Consider the following 25285-nt stretch of genomic DNA (forward strand, 5'->3'; position numbering starts at 1 on the left):
TAGGCAGGGGTCCCATTCACAGGTGCACACTTTTAACTGCTATTGGTTACTGTCACTGACTCTTTCCAGTCCACTTTCTCTTCCATCACAATTCCCCAAGTGTTAGATGGCTTTGGGGTGGGGTGGGGGCTGTAGGCATTTTTGTGATTCAGTGATTCAGTCAAGGAAACATTAATCTGGGAGTGCGTTTTAGCTTGAGTTTAGTGAAGTATCTTCAGGTGATTTTCAGCTGCTTCAGTTAAGTTATTGCTGACTCACCCAGCAGAGGAATGACTTCCAGAAACACCCCATCCCACACTCTGCTGAAGTGGGGAGTCAGAAAAACTATATTTTGACAGGTTTCCCTGATATGAGCAACACATACTGTAGCCAGACATAAAATGAATGTCATCAAGGAGACCACTGAACCACCTCTCTTGAAAGGCAGCTGGAGGACTCCAGTGGGCAGAAGATTTGGGCAGAACTGTGGTTAGGAATCTGAGATACAGAGAGAAAGAGAGCTGGGAACCAGAAAATGAGACGAGGAGCACACTACCAGACGGAGCCATTTTTATTTCCAAACATGAGTCAAAACAGACATACACTTTCCTACCTCCATACAGGATTTTCATCTTATAAAACAGATGTGCTGCTAAAATCCTTCATAAAATTTTCCTTTCCCCTTTGCAATGGGAAATAAGCAAGTCAAAGGTTAAAAGGTCATGCATAAAATATTTTATCCACCGAGATAATTATATAATAGTCTTAAATTCTTCACAAATCAATGATAAAACATGAAGACTAATTTACACTTCACTATATTTTGCTACACTTCGACTTTTTTCTTCATATATTTATGTTCATATTTCACAAACGATATTACAAAAAAGGTTATCAACTTTTTCATAAACTAGGAAAACAAAACAAAGCCACAGCATTGATATATCAATCTGCAGAGCATAAACTTAAAAAAAAAAATAATAAAGAACAAAAGCTAAAAGAAAATGAACTCACCCCAAACCAAAACACCTTCAACATAAAGTCTGTAGGCTTCCCAGAGGAGTTCTTAGCACTCGGATGTTTGGTTGCTTTATAGCCTCTCTTGTATCTAGTGGTTTTGTGTATCCTGATTCACAACTGTTATTACTACAAGGAGAATTTCGAGGACTGAGGCGAGACACAGTGCAAGTCATTAGACAAATCACGCATATAAAAGCTTTAATGAAACTCAAGTATTTCATCAGAAACAGTGCTTACCCCTTTTTCTTTCACTCCCTTTCCATCTGAGCGATCCCTTTAGAAATCTGGAATCATCTGCTGTCTACAATTACTACTGGATTTGGCTTATAATCCTAGGGGGAGGAGATGCCGTTTTAAGGAAGTCTGTGCATATATTATATTTTCTTTGCTTTATTAGAGGTAGATAACCTCAAAGGTTGTAAAAAAAAAAACACACAACAACACATAATATTAAACAAGGAGGGTGGATGTAAGAGAGTAAGAACTAAAATCCTAATTTTTAAGAAAAAATAGCTTTGATGAAGCATGTGTCTGTGTATATGGAATAAATGACCTACAAAAAAACGCTGTAGAAGAAGAGGTCAATACACACAGTTTGTCAGCCTTACAAAAGTGGTTGGAATTTATAGTTTGAAGAAACCTCATAGATCAAGTAATCAATTCTCTGATTTACAGGAAAGAGAAAAGAGGCCCAGAGGTGGTTGAGTGGCTTGCCTGAGTACATTAGCACACTAATTGGTATGACTATTTTTATACACACACTGTTGCATTTACTTCCGTTTTGTACAACAAATAAAAAAATAACTATGCCAATTTTCATTTGTTATTTCATTGCCAGAAGTGGGAAATGCCCATCTTTCAAATGAGTAAAAGGTCCTACTTCCTCCCCCTGATAAATCTATTAAATTGTATCATTACTTGGCTGGACTGCTACTCTCCCAAGTCCCCGAAAGAGGCAGGGACTGGGGGAGACATACGCGTGGCAGGAAAGAGAGCAGAGGTACTCAACTCACACCCGGATTGGAGTTCCCTGTCATGCCAAGATGTTGCCACTGGCAGTGAAGGCTTTACATCAAGTTAAACTCGGGCTATTAACACTTCCAGACCTGATGGAAGGAGATGAGAGTGTAGGCACCAGGTGCCGATGTCTGCCCTTCACCCAGAAGAATAGGAGCTAGTGTTCCTTTGACCATTGAGAGCAGAAATGAGCAGTGTGTGTCTTGCCTAAGCTATAAACTATCAATTTAGATGATTTTACTAATTTCTAATGATCTTAATTTGTATATGCATTTGAACATCAAAATACTTAGGCCTAGTGAATAGTAGTATTAATAGCTATTTTACCTTTTATATCCAAATTAACATGTGGATATAATTCTCAGGTAGTTTTTTAAAAATATTATTTTTAATAACCATTATCAACTTTATTCTGAAAAAATCTTGAATCTAGCTACATATATGAACATTAAATAACTTAAAAAAATAAACAATACATTATATATATACCAAAATAGCCCCATTTTAAAGCTATGAGAGTGAAAAGGTTGTTTTCAAGAATAAACTAGACCAGTGGTCTGCAAACCACAGCTCACGAGCCACCTGCGGCTCTTTGGCCCCTTGAGTGTGGCTCTTCCACAAAATACCACGTGCGGGCGCACACATACAGTGCGATTGAAACTTCGTGGCCCATGAGCAGAAGTCGGTTTTTAGCCTGGGCGAGTCTATTTTGAAGAAGTGGCGTTAGAACACTCAAGGGGCCAAAGAGCCACATGTGGCTCACGAGCCGGGGTTTGCCGACCACTGAACTAGACCCTCCCCAATGTTTTTCCTAAATTTAACTAATATTAAACCTATCCTTTTTTCTGACTATGCCAAATATATATGCACTGCTCTTGGTAATTTATGTCAGAAGTATTCATTATGAAAACAATAGGTTGGTTCATTTGTTTTTACTTGTTCTACAATGGGAAATTTATTCTAAATTTAAATAAATTTGGTCCCACAAGTTCCCCCCCTAGGAGATGGCATAACAACAACATCAACAAAAAACCCCAACAATGTATAGACATCTAATGCATGCAGTCTTATATTTTCTAATAATAGTGGTAGAAAGTAACATTCAAGTATCATCATAATCCAACTGGACTTATAGATAGCTATCTCATAAAATCAACACTCTAAAGGAAGAACGTCATTTGAGAAACTTGTCCTTGCTAGAACACTTTTGCCGAAATTCCCATAGGAAACAAAACCATCCATCCACAAAGGACAGAGGGCCCTTGGTACCCAGCGCTGACCTTCAGGTACATGCATTTAATAGTGCTCTGAACTCAAAGTAAACTCTAGCACACTGAAGGAGAGCCCACACTTTCTTAACTCATTAAAGGTTACTGTATCCTCCAGAGGTGGACCCGTTTCTTCTAAAAAGAACTTCTTGATGAAGGCAGGACCCACAGCTATTTCCAGCTCCTAGTCCTGCTCTCTGCAGTGATGGGTATTCGCAGCAGTTTGGCTAAAACAAGAACAGAGAGACTGGCCCACCTGGAGAACCAGATTTAGATGTTTTTGCACTTCCGTTCATCCAACGCATCTTTAAAAATTAAATTAACATAAAGCAGGGAATAGAGATTCCATAATTCACAGGGAATAGGGCGAAATGAGTCGACTAAAAAGAACACGTCTTTCCAAAGCAGGTGCAGGAGGTCAAGAAGGGCACAAGCACTCTAGAAACTCTACTCCTTCACAGGTTTTGATCCAGCCACTTAATGTAGCTATTCCTAGTCCGGACGCCCACGGAGAAGTTGGTGGGCCAGCTGGTGAAAATCATGCACCCGTGGAAGCCATCCTCGAAGTGGTCGAGGGTCACCTCCACACCTGCACTCTCCAAGCGCTTTGCGTACATGATCCCATCGTCTCTTAGCACATCGTGCTCACAGGTCAGAATATAGGTCTTGGGGAGGTGCTGCAGGACCTCCTGGTCGGCGATGAGTGGGGCAGCACGGGCATCCAGCAGCTGAGGGATCTCCTGCACAATCCTGGTGTTGCCGGTGGCCTGCACAACAGGCTTGTAGTTCTTGGTGATAGACTCGGGCAAGAGGGACATCCAGTTTAGGCGGGCCCTGAGGGCAGCGGCCTCTTCCACATCAAGAGAAGTGTGATTGTTCACTATCATGGCCTGGACAAAGTCATAGTTGCCTTTGAAGTAATCCACCCAGTACTTCACCATGACATAACGGGGCAGGATTGGGGTGTTCACATTTTGCTGATAGGAGGGTGTGTTAAAATCCAAAGCTTGGAGGACTGGATAAATTAAAGCTTGCACTTTGAGCTTGTTTTTCAAGTTGGGATCTTGACTAAACTGGAGGAGAAGAAGCAAACATGTTATTTTATTTTGCATGGTTCCTTCTACAGAAACCACACCTTAAAAAGGTGTAACCAGCATAGCTCAGTGGTTGAGCATCAACCTTTGTATGAACCAGGAGTTCACGGTTCGATTCCTGGTCAGGACACATGCCCAGGTTGAAGGCTCAATCCCCAGTGGGAGGTGTGTGCAGGAGGCAGCTGATTTGATGATTCTCTTTCATCATTGGTGTTTTTATCTCTCTCTCCCTCTCCCTTCCTCTCTGATATAAATTATATATATGTACTAGAGGCCCGGTGCATGAAATTCATGCATGAGGGTGGGGGGTCCTCTCAGCCCAGCCTGCACCCTCTCCAATCTGGGACCCCAGGATCGGGCCTAAACCAGCAGTCAGACATCCCTCTCACAATCCGGGACCACTGGCTCCTAACTGGTCACCTGCCTGCCTGCCTGATCGCCCCTAACTTCTACCCCCTGCTGGCCTAGTCACCCCTAAGTGCCCCCCCTGCTGGCCTAGTCACCCCTAACTGCCCCCCACCAGTCTGGTTGCCCCTAACTGCCCCCCCTGCAGGCCTAGCTGCCCCCAACTACCCCTCCCACCATCCTGGTTGCCCCTAACTGCCCCCGGCTGGCCTGGTCACCCCTTACTGCCCCCCTGATGGCCTGGTCACCCCCAACTGTCCCCCCCTGCCAGCCTGGTCACCCCTCACTGCCCCCCTCTGCTGGCCTGGTTGCCTCTCTGCGCCCCCCCCCCCCCCCCCCCCGCCAGCCTGGTCATCCCTCACTGCCCCCCTCCGCTGGCCTGGTTGCCTCTCTGTGCCCCCCCCCCACCAGCCTGGTCGCCCCCAACTGCCCCCTGCGGGCCTGGTCTCCCCACATAGCCAGCTGTTCGGTCATTTGGTCGCCCCTCACTAACCCCCCTGCCAGCCTGGTTGCCCAACACAGCCTGTTCGGTCGTCCGTTCATTTGGTTGCGATGGTCACTTAGGCTTTTATTATTATAGATATATATAAAAGGTGTTACTTTGAATCAGTCAAAAGCATACAATTGTTAAATTTCTAGCAAGCATGGTATTCATGTAGTTTAAAAAAAATAAATCACCAGCCACCACTACCACCTGATCAAGCTGCTGGACACTGACCAACAAAGGTATGATGTTTGCAACTCATAATTTTAAATGAAAACTGCAAAGGTACATGATCTCTTAGGTCTTTAAACCCTCATTAACATGTTGCCTGAAGCCAATTCCAGCATGTCATAATGTAAGAGTTTCATCAAAAGGTTGATGGAACTCAGGAACTCAACAAGGGCTGAGTCACATATGTTATTGCCTGCTGGACTGGCTAAAGGCATTTCCCCAAACCTGAAAAGGATGATTGTTTACTGCCAGACAGCTCAGGGCATCTTAATCTACATGTTATTGCTTCCTGTTGGCCAAACACCTGAAGAGCCGAAGGCAATTCCCCAATCTGACAATGGATTCTGTAGGAAACCCTACCCTTTGAAGTGTATATCTCCCCCTTGCCTTAGGACAAATTGTGTTAATAAAAAGCAAGGGGTCCCGAGACAAGGAGAACTTGGTTTCTTCAGCCAAGCTCCTCTGCCTCCCCCAATATGCCTTTCAAAATTATGTTTCATCTCTGGACTCTTATTTAATATACGCACAGCCCTTCTCCAGACTGCTGAACCCTTCTAGATGCTGGATCAAGACAACTGGCGTTAAATGACGCCCAATGTCCGGCATTAACATGTTACTTGTATCTATCCACTGGCACTCAGCACATCCTTACTGGGTGTTGTGTGATAATGTGTGAACCTTATTTAGTTTTGTATTCCCTGCAAGGCCCAAAAAGCAATGGCTCCCTAGGGAGAAAAGACAAGTCTGACCCTTCCAAAGGCGAAAGGCAGGAAATGAACAGATGTCAGGAATCCAGTGTTTCCTCAGGGCCTCGGGTTATCTACTCGGCCAAGCACTCAGCCGTCATGCTGGTGAGAGTGAGGTTTTACATGGTGCTGGCCATGTACCCTCCATTCTGCTTAATGAGCACGTGCCCCAGAGTGAGGTCGAAATGGGAGGGGAAGGACCCCCTCACCTCAGCAAATCTCAGTTCCCCCATTCCTCCCCCAAATGAGAATGCACCACCTCATGTTGTGATTCTAGTGTCTCAAATGACTGATTTTTCAGGTAACACCTAAAAGACAGCTCATTAGCTCACTGTGGGCAACTAATCAATCTTCCAGGTAACTTTAGCTGTACAATTCTGTTTCACACTGGCCTTTAGAATCCCATCCCCGGGGAAGATGGAACTGCTCTGGGAAAGTGAGAGGAAAAGAACAGGAAATAGTGCCATTAATATGTGCCCAGAATTGTATAAGGACATCTTCTCTCTAAGTCCTGGCAACAGCCCCGCAATCAGATGATACAATCCTCATTTTCCCGAGGCTCGGAGAGGTTAAAGGACTTGCCCAGAGCCCCGTAGCTCCCAAAGGGGGCCTGGATACCCTCTCAGTTCTGTCTGGTTTTAAAGCCTCCCCAATGCACCAGGCCTTCTTACCGCATTTGGACACATGGATAGCAAACCTGCCAATGCCAAGTGGAGAATCAAGTTTTTTAATTACAGAGAAGGGGAGGAAACCAAGGTACCCCCCAAATAAAAAGGCAGAGGCTACGTGAAAATAGCCCCCACATTTGGAGATGAGAAGGCAGAGAGGCCATTTGTAAGTTATTTGATACGTTAAACAAAAACCTTGGCAGCCAAAAACTTCTCTGGAAGAGAAGGTTTATGGAGCCATGTGCTAGCAGAGAGAGGCCCACGTCCTGGACACGCAGTCTGAACTCCAGCTGCAGGCCGAGGTGGGAAACACAAATGTGTCCACTGTCCTGGAGCTGACAGGGCTCTTTTTTTTCTTTTATTTCAGTGAGGAAGCGAGAGGGAGAGAGAGAGAGAAACATCAATGATGAGAGGGAATCACTGATCGGCTGCCTCCTGCATGCCCCACACTGGGGATCGAGCCTCAACCAGGGCATGTGCCCTGACCAGGAATCGAACCGCGACCTCCTGGTTCATAGATTGACGCTCAACCACTGAGCCACACCAGCCGGGCTGACAGGGCTCTTTTATACAATGGGTTCCAGGAAGAAAACATACGTTGTTTGAAAGAATTTACACTGGACAGAGGTAGGGGGGCAGGAAAGGGGAAGCAGGGGGAAGTGCTAGGATAGGTGCTAGCTGAGGTACGGTTGTGGTCCCCAATCTGGAAAGTTCACGCATAAGCAGGGTGCAGTCGTGCCTGGTGATCGGCTATTTATTATATCTTAGATCACCACCTGGAAGCTGATTCAGTGTTTCAGCATCCGTTCAGGAATGTGAGCAGTCTGCTGCTGGACTGGCCCTGAGGCTCTGTACCAGATCCCCTCTTACCTCTTCCTCCCGCCCTCCAGCCTGCTGTCATTTAATGCAGGATGGCTCAGAATCTGTCTCTTGTCAAATCCCTAACAGGAAGAAAATGTACTTGTCGTTGAGTTTATACAGCTGCCCCAAATTTTGTTTTTAGAGACTTTAACCAGGTAAAGCTCAGATCTATTATTACATTTAAAGTGGCAGAGCCATTTAATATTTTCTTTGATATTAAAAAGAAATTGAGAGACACTTTTTAATTTGGCTCTAAGTTGTAAGGAACCAATCTCGGCAATTGGAATTTAAGGGAAAAAAATTTTTTTTAAGTTTTTAAAAATATATTTTTAGTGATTTCCGACAGGAAGAGGGAGAGAGATAAGGAATTGAATTAAACATCAACGATGAGAGAGAATCATTGATTGGTTGCCTCCTGCACTCCCCACAGTCGGGATCCAGCCCCCAACCAGGGCCTGTGCCCTGTCTGCGAATTGAACCGTGACCTCCTAGTTCATACTAGTGGATCAACGCTCAACCACTGAACCATGCCGGCCAGGCAGAATTTAAGAAAACTTTTAAAATGTTTCTACCTTTGGAAGTCCAACATGGAAAAGGAGGAGATCCTTAACTTCCATGCATCCCCTGAGGAGCAAGGGGTGGGGGCGGGAGCCTCTAAAATTGGCTTCTTGTTGTACTGACTGTACTCAGAGCCTGCACACGGACTCGGAGATGACATGTCCCTCAGTGACCCCTCTTACTTCAGAAAGCCCTCTGACCTGGGCATGTGCCCTGACCAGGAATCGAACTGGTGACCTCCTGGTGCATGGGCTGACGCTCAACCACTGAGCCACACTGGCCGGGCTGCACTTAAATATTTTAGCAAAAATGTCATGAACACGTAATGATGTGATAAAAAAAATTATCAAAAAAAAGTGTTGGCAATAGAGAATGAAAATCAGTATCTGATTTAATGAGGTACCTCTGAGTGAAAAGACAGCAGATAGTTATTCATTTTTATAAAAATTAAAGAAAGAAAGAAAGGAAGGAAGGAAGGAAGGAAGGAAGGAAGGAAGGAAGGAAGGAAGGAAGGAAGAAAGAAAGAAAGAAAGAAAGAAAGAAAGAAAGAAAGAAAGAAAGAAAGAAAGAAAGAAAGAAAGAAAGAAAGAAAGAAAGAAAGCCCTCTGAGCTCTCCAGGTCCAGCCATCTGAGTAACCTGGCCACACAGTGGCCAGCACACCTGGCTAAGCCTCTGCCATGGGTAGTGGAGAGTGTGTTGGTCTTTCGGATGTTACCATGCACCCTCCTCCTGCCAGCACCTCAGAGCAGTCAGTTACCTGTTGGCCCAGGGCAGCGGCCAAATTCCCACCAGCACTGTCACCAGAAACGCCAATTCTGCCTGGGTCCACCGAATACTTCTGTAAGACTTCCGGCTGCATGAAGTACTTCGTAGCACGTACAACATCGTGAATTTGCTCAGGAAAATAAACCTTTGGAACTAGCCTGTATCTGTGAAGACAAAAGTTGTATTCATTTAAGGACATCACTGAGTCTTTAAGGCCATAGAAGGCACTGGTTCTTTTGATGCCAGAAATAAACAGGTAAGGAATTGAATAAAAAAATAAACCATTCATTTTCTTGCAAATCAAATACTTAGTTTTAAAATGTAATGATTTTATATTATCAGTAATTCTTCTTCCTCCTCCTCCTCCTCCTCCTCCTCCTCCTCCTTCTCTTCTTCTTCTTCTTTTTTTTTTTTTTACTACCAACCAGCAAACCCAAACACCACCACTACCAATGCAGAAACAAAACTTCAAAGTAAAAGGCAGCTGTCGATTATTCAGCTATGGATAGAACCACAGTGGATTTGGAATTTCATTCTGGAAGTCAGCATCCCCTTCACCACACTTCTGGTTTAAAAGGTGACTCAGCAGCATTAACCACTTCACCGGCCCTGTTTAATGAGTCCATATGGGAATCTTCATGATATACTTGTTAAATGTAGTAAAACTGTACTCCACTGAAGAGGTCGTACCAGTCTGACATTACAAGCAGCACATTCACTCTCTGGAAGGCTTAAACTAAAGTGCCAGTTGTCAACCAGCTAAAAGGAAGCCAAACTGCCAGCCGGCCAGGGCAGGCCCTCTGAGACACCTCTGGGCTTCTCCGACTGCCCCTCTTTGCAAGATCAGAGTCCCTTTCCGTTCCTACTCTGTGCATTCATATTCCTTTAAGAGTCCCCCAAACCCGTTTTTGTCAAACGCCCCCTGCCATCTTACAAACCCATATTTGGTAGTCTCATCTTGGAGAATCCTCTCAGTCTCCACCCTCCTTCCTTGCTTATTAATTCTCACTCATCCTTTAATCCTTACTCTAGGGTTTGGCCTCCTCCAGGCAGCCTTCCTTGACTATTAACTCCACTTGCTTCTGGGGCTGAGCTAGCTACTATTCCTTGATACTTCTATGTGCTGGGGCATATTACTGTTATTGTCTCATCTTGAAATGATTTCTTTATGTATTCCTCTAAAGAGTGTGTTCTCTGATATCAGGGACTGTGTTTTGTTCATCATTGTGTCTCCTGTATCTATCAATGTGCTAGACCAGAGGTCGGCAAACTCATTAGTCAACAGAGCCAAATATCAACAGTACAATGATTGAAATTTCTTTTGAGAGCCAAATTTTTTAAACTTAAACTTCTTCTAATGCCACTTCTTCAAAATAGACTCACCCAGGCCGTGGTATTTTGTGGAAGAGCCACACTCAAGGGACCAAAGAGCCGCATGTGGCTTGCGATGAAGGCTCAGGATGAGTGGGTGTAGGGAGGAGGAGGTCAATGGGAAAAACAACAAAAACAAGGGGGGCATCTGCAATGCCACGGTGCTAGGCACATAATCATCCATCCAGTAAATCTTTTGTAAGTATTAATTTACCTTCATTTTGCAAATAAAAACACTGAGGCACAGACAAGTTACTTTACTTGTGAGTAAGTCTAACACATCAAAACAAGGTAGAATAGAAACCACTTAATTAAAATCTAATACTTTATTATATGCATATATGCATAGCCCATGGACACAGACAATAGTGTGATGAGTGGGTGTGGGGGGGAGGAGGTCAATGGGAAAAACAACAAAAACAAGGGGGACATCTGTAATACTTTCAACAATAAAGATAAATTTAAAAAAATATAAAATCTAATAGTTAAGAACTCAGGTCTTTTGATTTCCACTTCAAATTAGCATTCTTATTTTCAGAAACTAATTTTTCCTAAGCTACTCTATATAAGGCTATTTATTTCCCCATATACTAGTAAAATCCAATTATTTAACTAAATATCTTCACATTCAGTGTAGATAGTCAAATGGACAAATACTTGTGAAATACTTTGACAAACAGAAATGTAGATCTGGTCATTCAGGAATGACTACATTAAACAACTCTAGGTGCAATAAGAAATTCCCTTGGGAAAAAAAAATTCCCTTGGTGGTTGCCTTATAACAGATAAATTAAGTTTTCTGATTTACTTATTACTGTTCATATCTGTGGTGATTAAGTAATACCCAAAAATGTGGTTTTTTCTCTAGTTGATTTTCATTAGTCTTAAAGCTACTGCTATAGCATTCCATTGGTAATAACTGGTGAAAGAAATATAATGACATCATTTTGTCCACTAGGTGGAGACATCTCACATGGTTCTGGGAGGTCTCAAAATTTTAACTCCAGTATTACAGCAGAATTCTTAATTCTTTCAGTGAAATAAATACAAATGCACTTTATGACTCAAGTTGTGAAAATAAAGGCTATTTGGTCTCAGTAAGATTCCATATATCATGATAAACTATTTTCCTGATAGCCCAGGAAGTCAGAACATATTCTATTAACACACTCACATGAATTCAATTTTCAGATGTTGTTTCACAAAAGGCCCTAGTGATTTTTGAATAAAGAGAAAATGGGTTAGCCTAAAAAAAAAAAAATGCTATTACCTCAAATCTTATCAGCCAGTTAGTAACTGGTTCAGATTAAACATGCTTAGATAGGTTATGATAAAAAGTCTTCCCAGCGCCCATAAAAACCTATCTCCCCACCCTTCCCTTTACCTTTGTTCAAGCTGGAAGCATTCTCTAATTCAATAAGAAGGGACACTATTTGCACAGACTGGGGACTACAGTGAAACTAGATATTGCTGAGGTCACCTTGTGTAAGATGAGCCTTCAAAGGAGCTTGAAATGGACCAGAGGAGCATAACAAAAGTTCTGTTGTATCCAGACACAGGAAACTGAGAATCAGGAGGACATTTATGAGTGGTGTAGCCCAAGAAAGCATGTGTAAATATATTTATTGCCTGTTTTGGTTCAAATCTATGTCCCTACAAAGTACTGAGAGGATTCTGCCTTTTTTTTATTTTATTTTAAAATTATAGATCTTGACTAAAAGCGCCTGATGAATTCTAGCAAATAGAGTCTCAATTTCCCCAACTCACTGCTGGGATGGATGACTCTGCAATGCCAGCGTTTGCCTATCTACTACTGTTGCACGCCTCCCACCAGAACAAAACCTACTGTCCACTCAGGGATGCGGTTTAATCAAGTTAATAAACGAGTACACTCTATAAGAGTCATGTTGTTCCTGCTAGGCGAGCACCTCACCAAGTGCTCTGCGGGCCTGTTTCACTCGAATCTCAGAGCAAACCTGTGGGTGTAAGGATGAACATGGAAGGCTCAAGGAGGAAGGGTCACTTGTCTACAACAGCTAGTAGGTGCCCAAGCTGTGATCTGAATGCACACAGATTCCAAAACCCATGTGTGTCGTATTCCCCCTTTTAAAATATATTTTCTTCAACACTCACAGGCTTTTACTAATGTGCGTGTGTGCTCTCGTTACCCTACCAAAGCAGTAAGTTCTCAAAAGTGTAGATTTCTGCCTGGCCGGCATGGCTCAGTGGTTAAATGTTGACCTATGAACCAGGAGGTCATGGTTCGATTCCTGGTCAGGGCACATGCCCCAGTTGCAGGCTAGATCCCCAGTATGGGGCATGCAGGAGGCAATGATCAATGATTCTCTCTCATAATTGATGTTTCTATCTCTCTCCTCCTCTCCCTGCTTCTCTGAAATCAATTAAAATATATATTTTTTTAAAAAGTGTAGATTTCTGACACCCTAGAACATCTCTCATGATTTCAATGGTTTTGCAATATTCTCAAAACAAACCACCAAGCACAGTGTCTGGGCACATGGTACATCTTGTGGATGAAAAGGGGTGTTATAATAAACTAGAGGCTCAATGCATGAAATTCGTGCACTGGTAGGGTCCCTAGTGGCTGCTGGCCACCACCCTTCCCCCAGCTGCCTGCCACCACTGCCACCCACTGGCCAGGGCCTCATTCCCTTCCCCCAGCCAGCCCTGCCCCCTGGTCGAACTCCCCGTCAAGGGGATAATTTGCATACTATGCTTTTATTATATAGGATCATAAATCCCTAACTGGGCAAGTCATGGGGTAGTGATGCCCCAGGCATATAACTTCTTTAGTTTTTAAGCCAGCCCAGTCCATTGTTCTTGTGCACCTAGGTTAACACACCTTTGAGAGGCCAGATTAACTCACCTTTGAGAGGCCAGAAAAGACCCCTGGAAGGTGTAACCACCCTCAAGACAGCACATAATCTTGTTAACTACCCTGTAATCTAACCAGGCCTTGCTTTCTCCCGCCTTCCTGTCACCTTTCTTATCTTTCCTCCTTAATTCCAAATGCATAAAAGAAACTGCAAACTGACACTCTGGAGCATCGGACATCTTGCTTCCAGGTGACTGCCATCAGTTCTGGCTCCAATCAACGCTTATAAAAATTCTCTGCAGGTTTGGAGGTTTCTTATGTTGACAGTCTTTAGTAACATACTTTTCTTTCCTCCCAATACAATTTTAAAGGTTTACCTCTTTTCCATATAACACTCTCGGTGGTGAGAAAAGTAATAAGCCATATGGCTTTAACAACATCAAAACAGAGACTGTTCCTAACCCACCTACCCGTCTGGTACATCTCCAAGCTTCCTGCGTTCTATGCATAGCTCAGTTTCAAACTCCGCATGCACTGTGGGGTAACCCTGGGGGCTTTACAGAAACACCAAGCCCCTCTACAAAACATTCCAATTCGTCGGCTCTGGAGTGGGGCCCAGCATATCTATATTTGAAGAAAAATTCCCCCAGGCAAGTCTAATGTGCAGCCAAGGTTCAGAAATACCACCGAGTCCAGCCACATGGAGACTCTTCTCTGAGCCGGGTCCCAGTGCATTGATCCCTCTCTCCATCCCCGATGGCCCCCTCCCCCACCCAGCAACGCCTCAGCCAATGTTCCAATCCTTTAAGTCTCATTTCAAATAATGCCACTTCTTCCGTGAAACCTTCCGAGAGCCCAGCCAAAAGTAATTCCCCCCTTCCTGGAAGCCCTACAAGTCTCCCCGAGGACAGGTCAGGTCGTAACGCAGGCATCTCTGGAAGCAGATGGAAAGTCAGGATGACGTACTGGAGAGCTGGATGGACACCTGCCTGAAATAGGCGGCACCCACTTTATTAAGCAGCAGGGAGAGGGTGCTCAGAAAGCCTGACAAGCTGCTCCTTCCGTCAAAGGCTGGTTACTGCACACGAGCCCCGGAGTTCCCGGAGTTGAAGGGAAATGTAAGTTGCTACAAGCCCGCGGAGGCTGAAGCCCTGAATGTCACTATTGTTCTAGTGACACAGGAACGCGTTCTCCCTCCAATCACCCAACCGGGAAACACTGTGTCCAACCTCCCACTGCAGACAAGGACACCGAGTGCTCTCCATGGGCAGCCAGTTAGGTGACAGGTACGCGTGACATTCGAGAGTGAAATCATACACCTATGAGATCCGGCAGGAGTGAGATAAAAATCTCATTCCTTTTTTTCTTCTTTTTTTCCTCCTTTTCACTATCTCCCAAGAGGAGCTCAATAGATTCATCTTGAGAATACAAAAAGGTTACTATTCGCCTGAATGGTGTGGCTCAGTGGTTGAGCGTCGACCTATGAACCTGTCGGTCACGGTTCGATTCTCCGTCAGGGCACAGGCCTGGGTTTCAGGCTCCATCCCCAGTAGGGGGGTGTGTGGGAGGCAGCCTACCGATGAGTCTCTCATCATTAATGTTTCTATCTCTCTCTCCTTCTCCCTTCCTCACTGAAATCAATAAAAAAAATACATATATTTTAAAAAGCTTACCGTTCTCATTCATAGGGAAGGTATCTTCAACAGATCAATAATTGCATCCGTATTGTGCTCTCTGTGAGAGACGTCTCCAGAGGAAGTCTATTCCCCTAACAGGGAGAAGCTTCCTTTCCATGAAAAGAACCTACACTAAAACTGCAAATGTGGAAGCACTGGGAATGCTGGATCATGTATCTTTTCATTCTGAAAATGTGGTTTGTGCATCAAGATTGAGGAAGGGTCCTCCTTTCTGGTTCTACTCTCAAAACTGGCCCCTGGAGAGAGCTCTGATATATTTACGGTCCTTGGGCAAGGGAGAGCTGGGGTTAGCAAAGGCTTGGCTGACTGGGTAAGAATCGCATCCACAAGAACTGACGTGTCAGGATGCTGCACCAGAACTGTGATCCATTCCAAGGATGCGACTCTCTGATGCTACCTTCACCAACTAAGACTTCTGGAGTCCTATCTCCCTACACAGCAGGGAGCTCCCCAGACTCTCCGCCTTTATCTAACTGCCTCCTCCCATTCAGATGCAAACCTCCCCTTTCGCCTCAAAGGTAAATAGGGAGCCAGCACACTCCCCCAGGTGGCTGCAGAAGTCCAAGCAGGCTCGGTGCCAGGTCCCTCTGGCCTCCTTTCTCTGTCATTTCAGAAGCTAAACATAGCTCTAGGGTTCAGGCGTGGGCAAACTAGGCTCCCAGCCCCGCTGTGGTTTGCAGTCCCAGGTGCTCTGTAGCCGCAGTGCAGGCTTTTTGTAAAGCTCCAGTCTCCCCCTCGCCTCCCCCAGAAATTCTAAAAAAACCAAAACCACAAAAGAGAAACCGGTGGATTTTTGATAGTAGAAAACAAAGCCGAAAGACTTGAGTGAAATGACTAAAAAGGGGATTCATCACGTGAATGATAGGGAAGAGACTAAAAGGACTGACTTCTTCCAAGAAGCCTTTTCTCTTGTTTTTTTTGTTTGTTTTTTTTTTTGGTTTTTTTATGGTCCTGTTACTGCCACCTGACATCTGATGGAGAGGGAAGAAATCACCATCTAAAGTGGGGAGCGTACGAGTATAGTAAAGGTTTCATTGAAAGCAAAACACAACTTGAAACTGTTTTCCTCACCCAAGAAAGCAACATAAGTGCTTTCCAGAACTTAATAGAACTCATAGGATTAAATAAAATGTATTAAATAGAATTTAACAACATGCTGTGTTAGCTTACATTTTATCTTTTAAAAAAAAAAGGAAATCAAATCTTCCTTTTCCCTCCTGTTTCATGGTACTGGTATTGTGTCTTATTATATAAACCATGGGTAAAGAGGTACCATTTTTAAAGAAAGATACCATATTACAGCTAAACTGCAGTGAACGTTATGAAAATAAGTTTATGGATATAAAATAGGACCTTCCTAGATCATATAAAGTGAGGCTACATCCATGTATCCTTGGTATTCTAAGTTGAAAAGATAAACTTTTTCATTGATTTAATGAACACGTATTGGGCAACTGATTTGTAAAACAGTGTAGTGTTGTAGAAGCTACTGAGTAGAAGGCACAGCCTGTTGTTTTCATACCTCAGGGCCTTTATCTGCTTCCCCAGAACCTTGAGCCAGTGCCAGCAACACGAACTGAGCAGTTCCAACTCCTGCTGCTCTCCTCACGTGAGGGGATCCCATGGTCAGCGCGGGCCCCCAACCCTTGCCTACCAGCTTCCTCAGAGTAAACCTTCCCCCAGGCCTCACCCCTGTGAAGGAAGCTGTGACCCCACCACCGCTCCCGTGGGCCTTGAAGATAAGGGAGCAGCTATCGAGACAGCATTCCTGCTGGGGAAGGTGGGATTCCAGGAAAGCCAGGGGCCCTGTCTTCCCCAAGACTCTCAGGATCACCCACCCTTAATTCTTCTTTTCCTTAGTCATCGTCAGCAGTGTGAGTCCCTCTATCTGTCTTCTCTCCCATTTTATTCCCTAAATGCCCTCTGCCTCCTTTCCTTCCTCCCAAGCCCTCTCATGACACCACTTTGGACCTCCAGGACCAACTCACTTTGTCTAACTAGGTTCTACTCATCCCTAGGACCTTGATTCAAAGATGACTTTATGACACCTTTTCTGACCCTTCAAACTGGGTAAGATCTTACCTACTAGATTCCTCCTTTACTACCGACCTTCTACTTCACATCACTTATCACACTTAGCATGACTTGTTCAAGGTTTATTTTCTCACCTAGATTCATGAGGGCAGAAATGATGTCTGTCTTACTCACACTGTATGCCACCAGAATTTAACATAGAAACTGGCACATAATACAAATTCAATAGATATTTACGGGATAAAAGAAAGAGGAAAGATATAGCAGTGAGAGAAAATATGACTCCAAGCCAGACGATACTGTCCAAGAGAAACATCATGATCATATGATATTGGCTATCCCTCAACTAGAGCATAGGTTATGCAGCTCTTTGTGGGCTGGTTGGCCTGGATCCTAAGCATCTTAGCTCATCATTTCTGCGAAGAAAAGTGCTGAGAGTTCCAAACACGTGTTGGTAAATCGATTTGTCAGCTGGGCCTTTCCATTCTGTGGGCTCCAGCACTAATCCTCCCGACTGTCTTTGGGTATCTGAAGCCCCTCTATCTCAACTGTCCAAACTGATTCTCCTGACAACTCTCTGAAGTCATTAACCCAACTCAAAGCATATTTGCTTCACATACACGTGCTAAGCCGTGCACTGGGTGATGGGGACCCAAAGGAAAGAAGGCATGATTTCTGTCCCAGCAGCTCACATTTGAGACACACACAAAAGAATCCTAACCCCACTTTGCGCAAGAGGTTAAATGACTTGCCTGAGGTCACGCAGTCATGAGTAATGATAATGGCCCACGGCTGCGATGCCTCCCGGCTGATAACTTCTGGAAGCTACATTAGGCCCTATGGGAAGTCAAATATAGAAGTGGTCCCTCCATGTTTTAGTTCTTAAAAAAAAAAAAAAAATCTTAAAAAGCCTCTCATCCACCCTTGTGTGTTTTATGATAAGCCCGAGAACACCTGTTTTACTTAAACCAGATGCTGACAGGTGGGGAAGGGCGTGTCGGAAGAACGTAGGCATGTTGCCAACTGCTTCTATCGAAGCCCTGGAGGGTGAGGCCCGGGTGGAGGATCCTCGTGGTGCCAAGTAGAGCAGGGCCAACTTTCCTCCTTCCCCCAGGCCTGGAGGAGCTGGGGCTGCACAGGAAACCACAGAAGAGACTCCGAGGCTGGTTCCCCAACACCGAGCTGTGGGACCTTGCTCCGTACTGGGGCTCAGCGGCTTACACAGCCCTGGTTTCCTCTGGCCAGCTGCCTGGGCCAGATGACATAATAATCACTTAAGTGAAGGTTCCTGCATTACAACACTTCCCCGAGGTCCCTGGAGTGATCTGGGAGGCCTCACGGAGAGGCCAAGCTGCTGAGGAAGCAGCCACAGCGCCACCCCATGTGGCTCCAAGGCTTCTGGGCACAGGGTCAGGGCTGCCCACAGGACTCGGGAGACCAGCCCTTCCCAGGGCTGCAGAAGAAAGGATTCTCTGAGGTCTCAGATCTGGGTTGGGGGCGAGGAGGGAAATCTGCTGGCAGAAAGAGGTAGAGGGACCGGGACAGCTGGGTAAGCTCAGGGCCTGGAGAGTGGCTGATGGTGCCGTGACGTTGTCACACTGTTACTGAGCATTCTCAGCTTCCTCAGTACTGGCTTGATGCCGGGCCTCGGAACGGTTTGGCCTGGCTCGGTTCCCCCCTCCAGCACTGTGACTAGCTAGCTATGGGACCTCATGCAGGTTACTTAACTTCTCGGGCATCAATTTCTTCATCTGTGAGGAAAATATCAAAATACTTATCTGGATGATTTATATGAGAATTAAGCAAGACTCAATTCATTCATCCCACAAATATTTATTGAATGCCCACTATCTGCCAAGAATATTTCCAGGCAATGAACAAAAGAAGCAAAAAAATCCCCCAAATCTCTGCCTTTATGAAACGTACACTGTCCGTTTCCATTCAGTATAGTAACTACATAATAAGTTTAATTTATGATCTGTCAGATGTTGACAGTTTTGGAGAAAAACAAAGCAGTGGGTTGCAATTTTTTTTTTTTTAATAATGCGGTTCTATCTGTGAAAGGAGGGGGAAGAACTGGTAGGTAGAGTTGTGTCTGCATCTGAAATTTTCATTATTTATTAGCATTTTTACTTACTATCAGTTTACATTTTTAAGTGTTTTTAGAGCTCTTTAGGGGTATAATTGACATAAAATAAAGTACACAGTACACATATTTAAAATGTACAATTTGATAGATTTTTACATATATATACACCCTTGAAACCACTACCACAATCAAGATAATAAACACGTCCATCACCCTTCCAAGTTTCCTCCTGTCCCTTTGTAACCTATCCCTTCCACCACCCGCTTCCCCAATCTGTCCCCAAGCCATCACTGTTCTTTTTTCTATTACTATAGATGAGCCCACATTTACTAGAAATCTATATAAATTGAAGGGTTGCAATTTTAAATAGGGTGTCAAGGAAGGCCTAGCTGAAAGGATGACATGAGAAAAAGATGGATTGGAGGAGAGACAGGTGTGCAATAGCACCTGCACCAGGTCCGCCACAGAAGAGGTACCATGGTTTTACATTATCACTGTCCCCACATCTGTGATAAACATCCCCATTCTACTTAGTTTCCCAGAAAGATGGCTAATACATAACTGGTAGGAGCAACTCAAAAGATCGATACTAATATCACTACTAATAATGATAATAATAACTAAATCGAGGAAGATTCGTTGCACTCATTACTGTTCACAAGGTCTGACTTACAGAACCTGAGTCCGGGAGAATCACTTTTACAACTCTTGGTTGCAGGAGAGATTTTCTCAAAATGCTGATTGGTTTTTAATTTTAAAAAAGCAATAATCAGCCCAACTAGCGTGGCTCAATGGTTGAGCGTCGACCTATGAGCCAGAGGTCACAGTTCTATTCCCGGTCAGGGCACATGTCCAGGTTGCCGGCTCGATCCCCAGTGTAGGGTGTGCAGGAGGCAGCCAATCAATGATTCTCTCATCATTGATGTTTCTATCTCTCTCCCTCTTGCTTTCTCTCTGAAATCAAGAAAAAAATAAAAATAAAAAGCCAGTAATCAAGCTTATATGCTATAGATAACTGACTGTATATACCTCTCAATTTTAATTAATTCCTTTTCCAGAAGTTTCCAAAACTAAAATTTAAAAAAAAATAAGTTGAGGCATTATAAAGCGAGAAATTCTAAGTTATGTCTGAAATCATTTTGTGTAACCTTGGGAAAGTCACCTCACCTCTCTGGGCCTTTATTTTAGACTTTATTTTATCACTTGTAAAATAAAGTAACTACATAGTTATTGAGGATCCTTTCTTAAATTTTTTTCTATGACTAGTATTAATTACTTACTCAATGGAGACAATGACAGCATTCAACTCCTCAGCCATTGCTGTACACAGTTCATCATAATATCTGATTCCTAAAGGAAACAAAGGAGCAATCACTATTAAACAAGTTATCTAATACTGTCTGTTCTTAAATTCTGCTAATTGTGAATCCCTTTTAGACTTGAACTTAAGTTATTAACAATAAAAAGCAAATGTGACCATACATCTCCTTAATACAGTTACGTATACAAATGCAGAATTTAAATTGGTTTCTGTTAAAATGCAATTGCTATAAAATAACAGGGAATCTATATTAGATTGCCTTTGAATGTGTTTTTAACTAACTAGACATTTGTTTCATAATGGACTCTATGAAATGCACCAAATTCATTCTGATTTTGCAGCTCTTCAAATGTATGCCTTTCCAAAAATCACAGCCAATAAGCAGTTTTCTCCTGAGAACCATAAAAATTTTCTCTTTTAACACCCCCATTTACTGCAATTCGGGAAAATCACCAATTTGAAGAATGTGGTATTTTGTTTAAATCAACACATAACAAACTAAAATTTTAAGAACTCTTAGCAGTTCTTAGAAAGAGAATCCAAAGACTTGCAGTGACAGAAGCAATTTTATTATGTAAAAAAAATCAATCCCTTAGCTGTTCTCCCGATATATTAAGAGCAGATTGTGCCAACAAAAAGCCAAAATATCACCTTATCCATAGGCTTTCCAAGGCAGTGTTAGGATCAGAAGTTTAATAACAACATAACCATCTACACACCTCCCTCAGCCTGATGCTTCCTCTGACAATAGTGATCAGTCAAAATTAATATGGAAAAGGCCAGGTTGGCTCTTAAAATCTACACCATTCCTGGCCTCCAGTGTAATGTCTCACTGACAAGTGTCCACTGTACAGACTCATTCTTTCTAGGAAAAAGATTCTGTTTTATTCATTTTTATATCCCAACACCTAGCACACATTAGAGTGACCACAGGTACCGGTCTGCATGCAACTGTTTGAGTTTTTGTACCGGCAGCCCTGCCCTTCAGGAAACCTCTCAGTCCTAGGCAAACGCACATGCTCAGTAAACATCTCTTGAAAACGTCAACAAATCAACGATTAAAGAATAAATTATGAATATGGAGTTAAATGAAACGGGATTACTATAAAGAGCTATACTTTTGGCCTTCCCCTCATAAAAAAAAATGTTATTAAAACAAAACAAACAAGCAAACTAGAACTAGATGCCAAAGCTCTGGGTTGAAGATGAGGAAGTGGCTCCATGAAAATCGCAGGTGGAGATAAGGCCCTCACCTTCTTCCTGGTTTGCATTCTGCCCGCTGCTCCACCTGGCAGCGTGACATTTCCATCCCGTAATTCTACACTAAAGAGAACATTCTTGAACTCTGTCAGAGCACTTCCTTTTCACGGTGGCACACTTTTATATTTCCATCCTTGGTTTCATAAGCAGATGAAATGCAGATGAGTTAACATGTGCATTCGGGAATACCCGTTCTATTTCATAGAAAGGGGTCTTCAAAACGCAAGTTGGCAAAAGAGCTGCCGATCATTCCCATCTTCCGGCCCAACGAAATCCCACCTTATTTGGGTGCAGAAAGCTACTGCCAGCACTTGGTAATAAATTAGTCTATGATTTAGGTCCCAGGAAATATTTTCAAAATAGTCTACCTTAATTAACAAACCAATAAGCAAATAAGCAAAAACCTTTATGTAGGGTATAATCATCCAAACCAGGACACACCAGCATGAAAAGGACTCACCACTAATACTTCTGCTGGGATAATAGGAGCAACTGGGACTGCCCACAGGGACCAAGTCAAACGGTCCCCCTCTCTTCACCCAAAGAGAAAGTCAGACTCAATTACACACACACCTCTCTCCCAGGGCCAACCACTACCCCAAAGAACCTTAAGAGGACCAGCACATACTTGCGCTTGCCAAGGCCCAGCCTCCCCCGTGAATATAAACAACGCTGCGCTTCAGGGGCTCTTCTGGCTTTGCAGGCCCTTCAAACACTCTGACTTCCACGCCGTCAAAGTCAGTGTCCGTCACGTTCACCTGAGCAGATGACCAGGCGCTTTTCTTGCCGAAAGAACCGATGATAAAATTCAGGGCGAGCAGGTGATGGCTCAGGCCCAGGTAGTGCATCAGGTTACTCTGCAGGGTGAGGGAGGGAATACAGAGGGAGGGCACGGGTCAATGTTGTCATCACCGGAGCCACACTCACCAACGCTCAGTATTGAAATTCTTACAAGGACTTGCTGCCCCGTTTAATACAGTAACAAACTGCATTTACCAAATTGCTTTTGGAGCCTACATCGTATTTTCATGCCTTAGATTCCCTTTGATTTTTCAAAATCAGCTCTGAGAGGAGACTGGGACGGGTATCCTCAGTCCCCTCTTATCACAAAGGCATAGAAATGAAATAAACTTGCCCATTGAGATGGGTAAGTGGCAGTTCTGGGACTGAAACCTGGAACTCATGAATTCCAGGATCCAGTCCTTTTGTTTTTTCTTCCAACAGCACATCGCAGTTCAAAAGCATTGAAGGAGTGGAGGAAAAATACCTTATTTAAATGCAAGTAAGAGGAAAATTTATATTTAAGTATTTTTAAATGTACATATTTGTCTGTCTGAGAGTAGGGAAAAGGAATAAGGTATGAGAGGGAAGAGCAGAGTCGACTGCGACCCTAGCATTTAGAAGCAAGCTAAACCAGGATCACAACCAGGATCTTTTCAGAAATGTGCAAAGAACATACAGCACCCTCACTTCCCCTCTGAGCCCCGAGGGCATCGAGCTCCGTATTAAATGTTCACAGAAAGTTATTTGGGTGGAGAAGGAGCATAGAGAGAAGAGACCCAGGTCATCCCTTCAGCAAAGACCTCGTGGAATGCACTCCTCTCTCTTCACTTCTTATACGGGCTCTTCCTATTGCGTGCACTTGGGAAACTGACCTCCCTACAGGACTTACTTGCTTGTTTATAAGAGAGAGATTTGGAAGCAGCAGAGACCGGTCAAACTAGAGAGGCTCAGAGGTGTCGGAGTGATTGGAAACCAGTCATGCACATGTGTGTGAACTTCCTCCAAGCGGCTCTTAACCGCCGGAAGGGGAGTAGCTGGAGAGTAACAGTGCCCTCCTGTAGACCATGAAATAAAACACTGATGATTAGCAAAATATGTAATGCCATCCTAAGATCCAGGAAGCAATGCTACCAGCAGAAATCAGGACTAGTGCTGGAGGCTAATTCCAGCATGTCATAATAAATGCAAGAAGTCCTCCAAAGGTTGATGGGCTTCTATATTCAGCAGGGCTGAATACATGTTATTGCCTACTGGAATAGCCGAAAGCATTTCCCCAAACCTAAAGATCTGCATATATTATTACCTGTTACCAGACAGCTGAGGGCATTTCAATTTACATGTTATTGCCTCCTGTTGGTTAAACAGCTGAACAGAGGAGGGCATTTCCCCCAACCTGACAATGCCTACTCTATACCAAACTTACCTTTGATATGTATATCTACTTTGCTATAGGGCAAAATGTGGGAATAAAAAGAGCCCTGGGTCCGGAGATAGAGAGAAGTTAGCTACCACAGCTAAGCTTCCTCTGACTCCCCCATGGATTACAAATTTATATTATATTTCTAGTCTCTTTATTAATTTACGCGCAGCGCCTTATCCAGATTCCTGAACCCTTCTAGATGCTGGATAGCACCCTGGCATTAGACTAGATAAAGTCTGCAATACCCCATCACACAGCTTCCCAGCACAGTGTGCACGGCACACCGTGAAGAGTGTACCCATGTACTGTCACCCAGAACCCCTCAGCCCCTGGGCAGCCAAACTCCTGAGCCCATTATCCCAGTGTCCCATGTAAATATTGTTATTGAATACATATGGCTGCCATGAAAAGAGTTGGAAAGCACTGTATTCTAAATCCACTAGCCAGTGTTCATGAAAAGAAAAAAAGAAAAAGAAAAAGAAAAAAAACACCTAGAATAGTGGCTGGTACACACTAAGCCTTATAGGGTTAATGTTAGTATTATACCTCTGATCCAGAAGATCGCTGCAGCTTCTGGGGTCAGCCTGGGGGGACAGGTAGTGCAATTTTTCTTGAGAAACTGAGATAACCGTTTTCCCCCCTGATGTACATTTGTAAGTAGGACGATGAGGATGATCAAGTTCTAAAATTATTTCAGGTTAAAGAGATGTAAAATAATTATCTCTAAAAAGTTCATTTGTATGCTTATGTCAAAAGGGACGGGAGGCTGGGGAAAAGCCACAGTACACTGATACCCACACACGTAACTAACTTAGCACGTGGTCAACTTTCAGCATGAGCCAACCACATTAAATGCTTAGAGCTTCTATTGCTTCATTTCCTAGATTCAAAGGCTGTATTCTATGTCAGTGGTTCTCCACCTTTTTCAGTGATGCTCATTTCATTCTGTCAAACAGTTTTTAAATTCTCCTCTCTAAATCCTGCTTTACTTCTGCCTATTATAGAAAAACAAATTTTCATGGACCATTTATCTGCATGAAAATCTATGGTCATGATTAACCTCTGGAAGGGGAGTAGCTGGCCTGTGTGGCTCAGTGGCTAAGTGTCGACCTATGAACCAGGAGGTCACAGTTCTATTCCAGATCAGGGCACATGCCTGGGTTGCAGGCTCGATCCCCAGTGTAGGACATGCAGGAAGCAGATGATCAATGATTCTCTCTCATCATTGATGTTTATATCTCTCTCTCCCTCTCCCTTCCTCTCTGAAACCAGTATACTAATATATATATATATATTTTTTTTTAAAAAAAAGGTGGGTAAAATAGGTAAGAATTTAAGTCTTGCCTTATTCCCTCCCTTTCCGCAAATTCCCATCTT

At 43.6% G+C, this 25285-nt stretch overlaps 1 protein-coding gene across 1 annotated transcript in view; it reads right to left on the reverse strand.

Moving 5' to 3' along the window:
* Window positions 1-529: 529 nt before the first annotated feature.
* NCEH1 (neutral cholesterol ester hydrolase 1) overlaps window positions 530-25285 on the reverse strand; it is a 64008-nt gene continuing 39252 nt past the window's right edge. The window contains exons 2-5 of the mRNA XM_079767394.1: window positions 22334-22562; window positions 20405-20474; window positions 9090-9261; window positions 530-4357 (exon numbers count right to left, since the gene is read on the reverse strand). Of these exons, the coding sequence (XP_079623520.1) occupies window positions 3740-4357; window positions 9090-9261; window positions 20405-20474; window positions 22334-22562 (1089 nt within the window). The 3' untranslated portion in view covers window positions 530-3739. The remainder of the gene's footprint in view (window positions 4358-9089; window positions 9262-20404; window positions 20475-22333; window positions 22563-25285) is intronic.

Source organism: Cnephaeus nilssonii (genome assembly GCF_951640355.1).
Source record: "Cnephaeus nilssonii genome assembly, chromosome: 3".
Taxonomy (NCBI): domain Eukaryota; kingdom Metazoa; phylum Chordata; class Mammalia; order Chiroptera; family Vespertilionidae; genus Cnephaeus; species Cnephaeus nilssonii.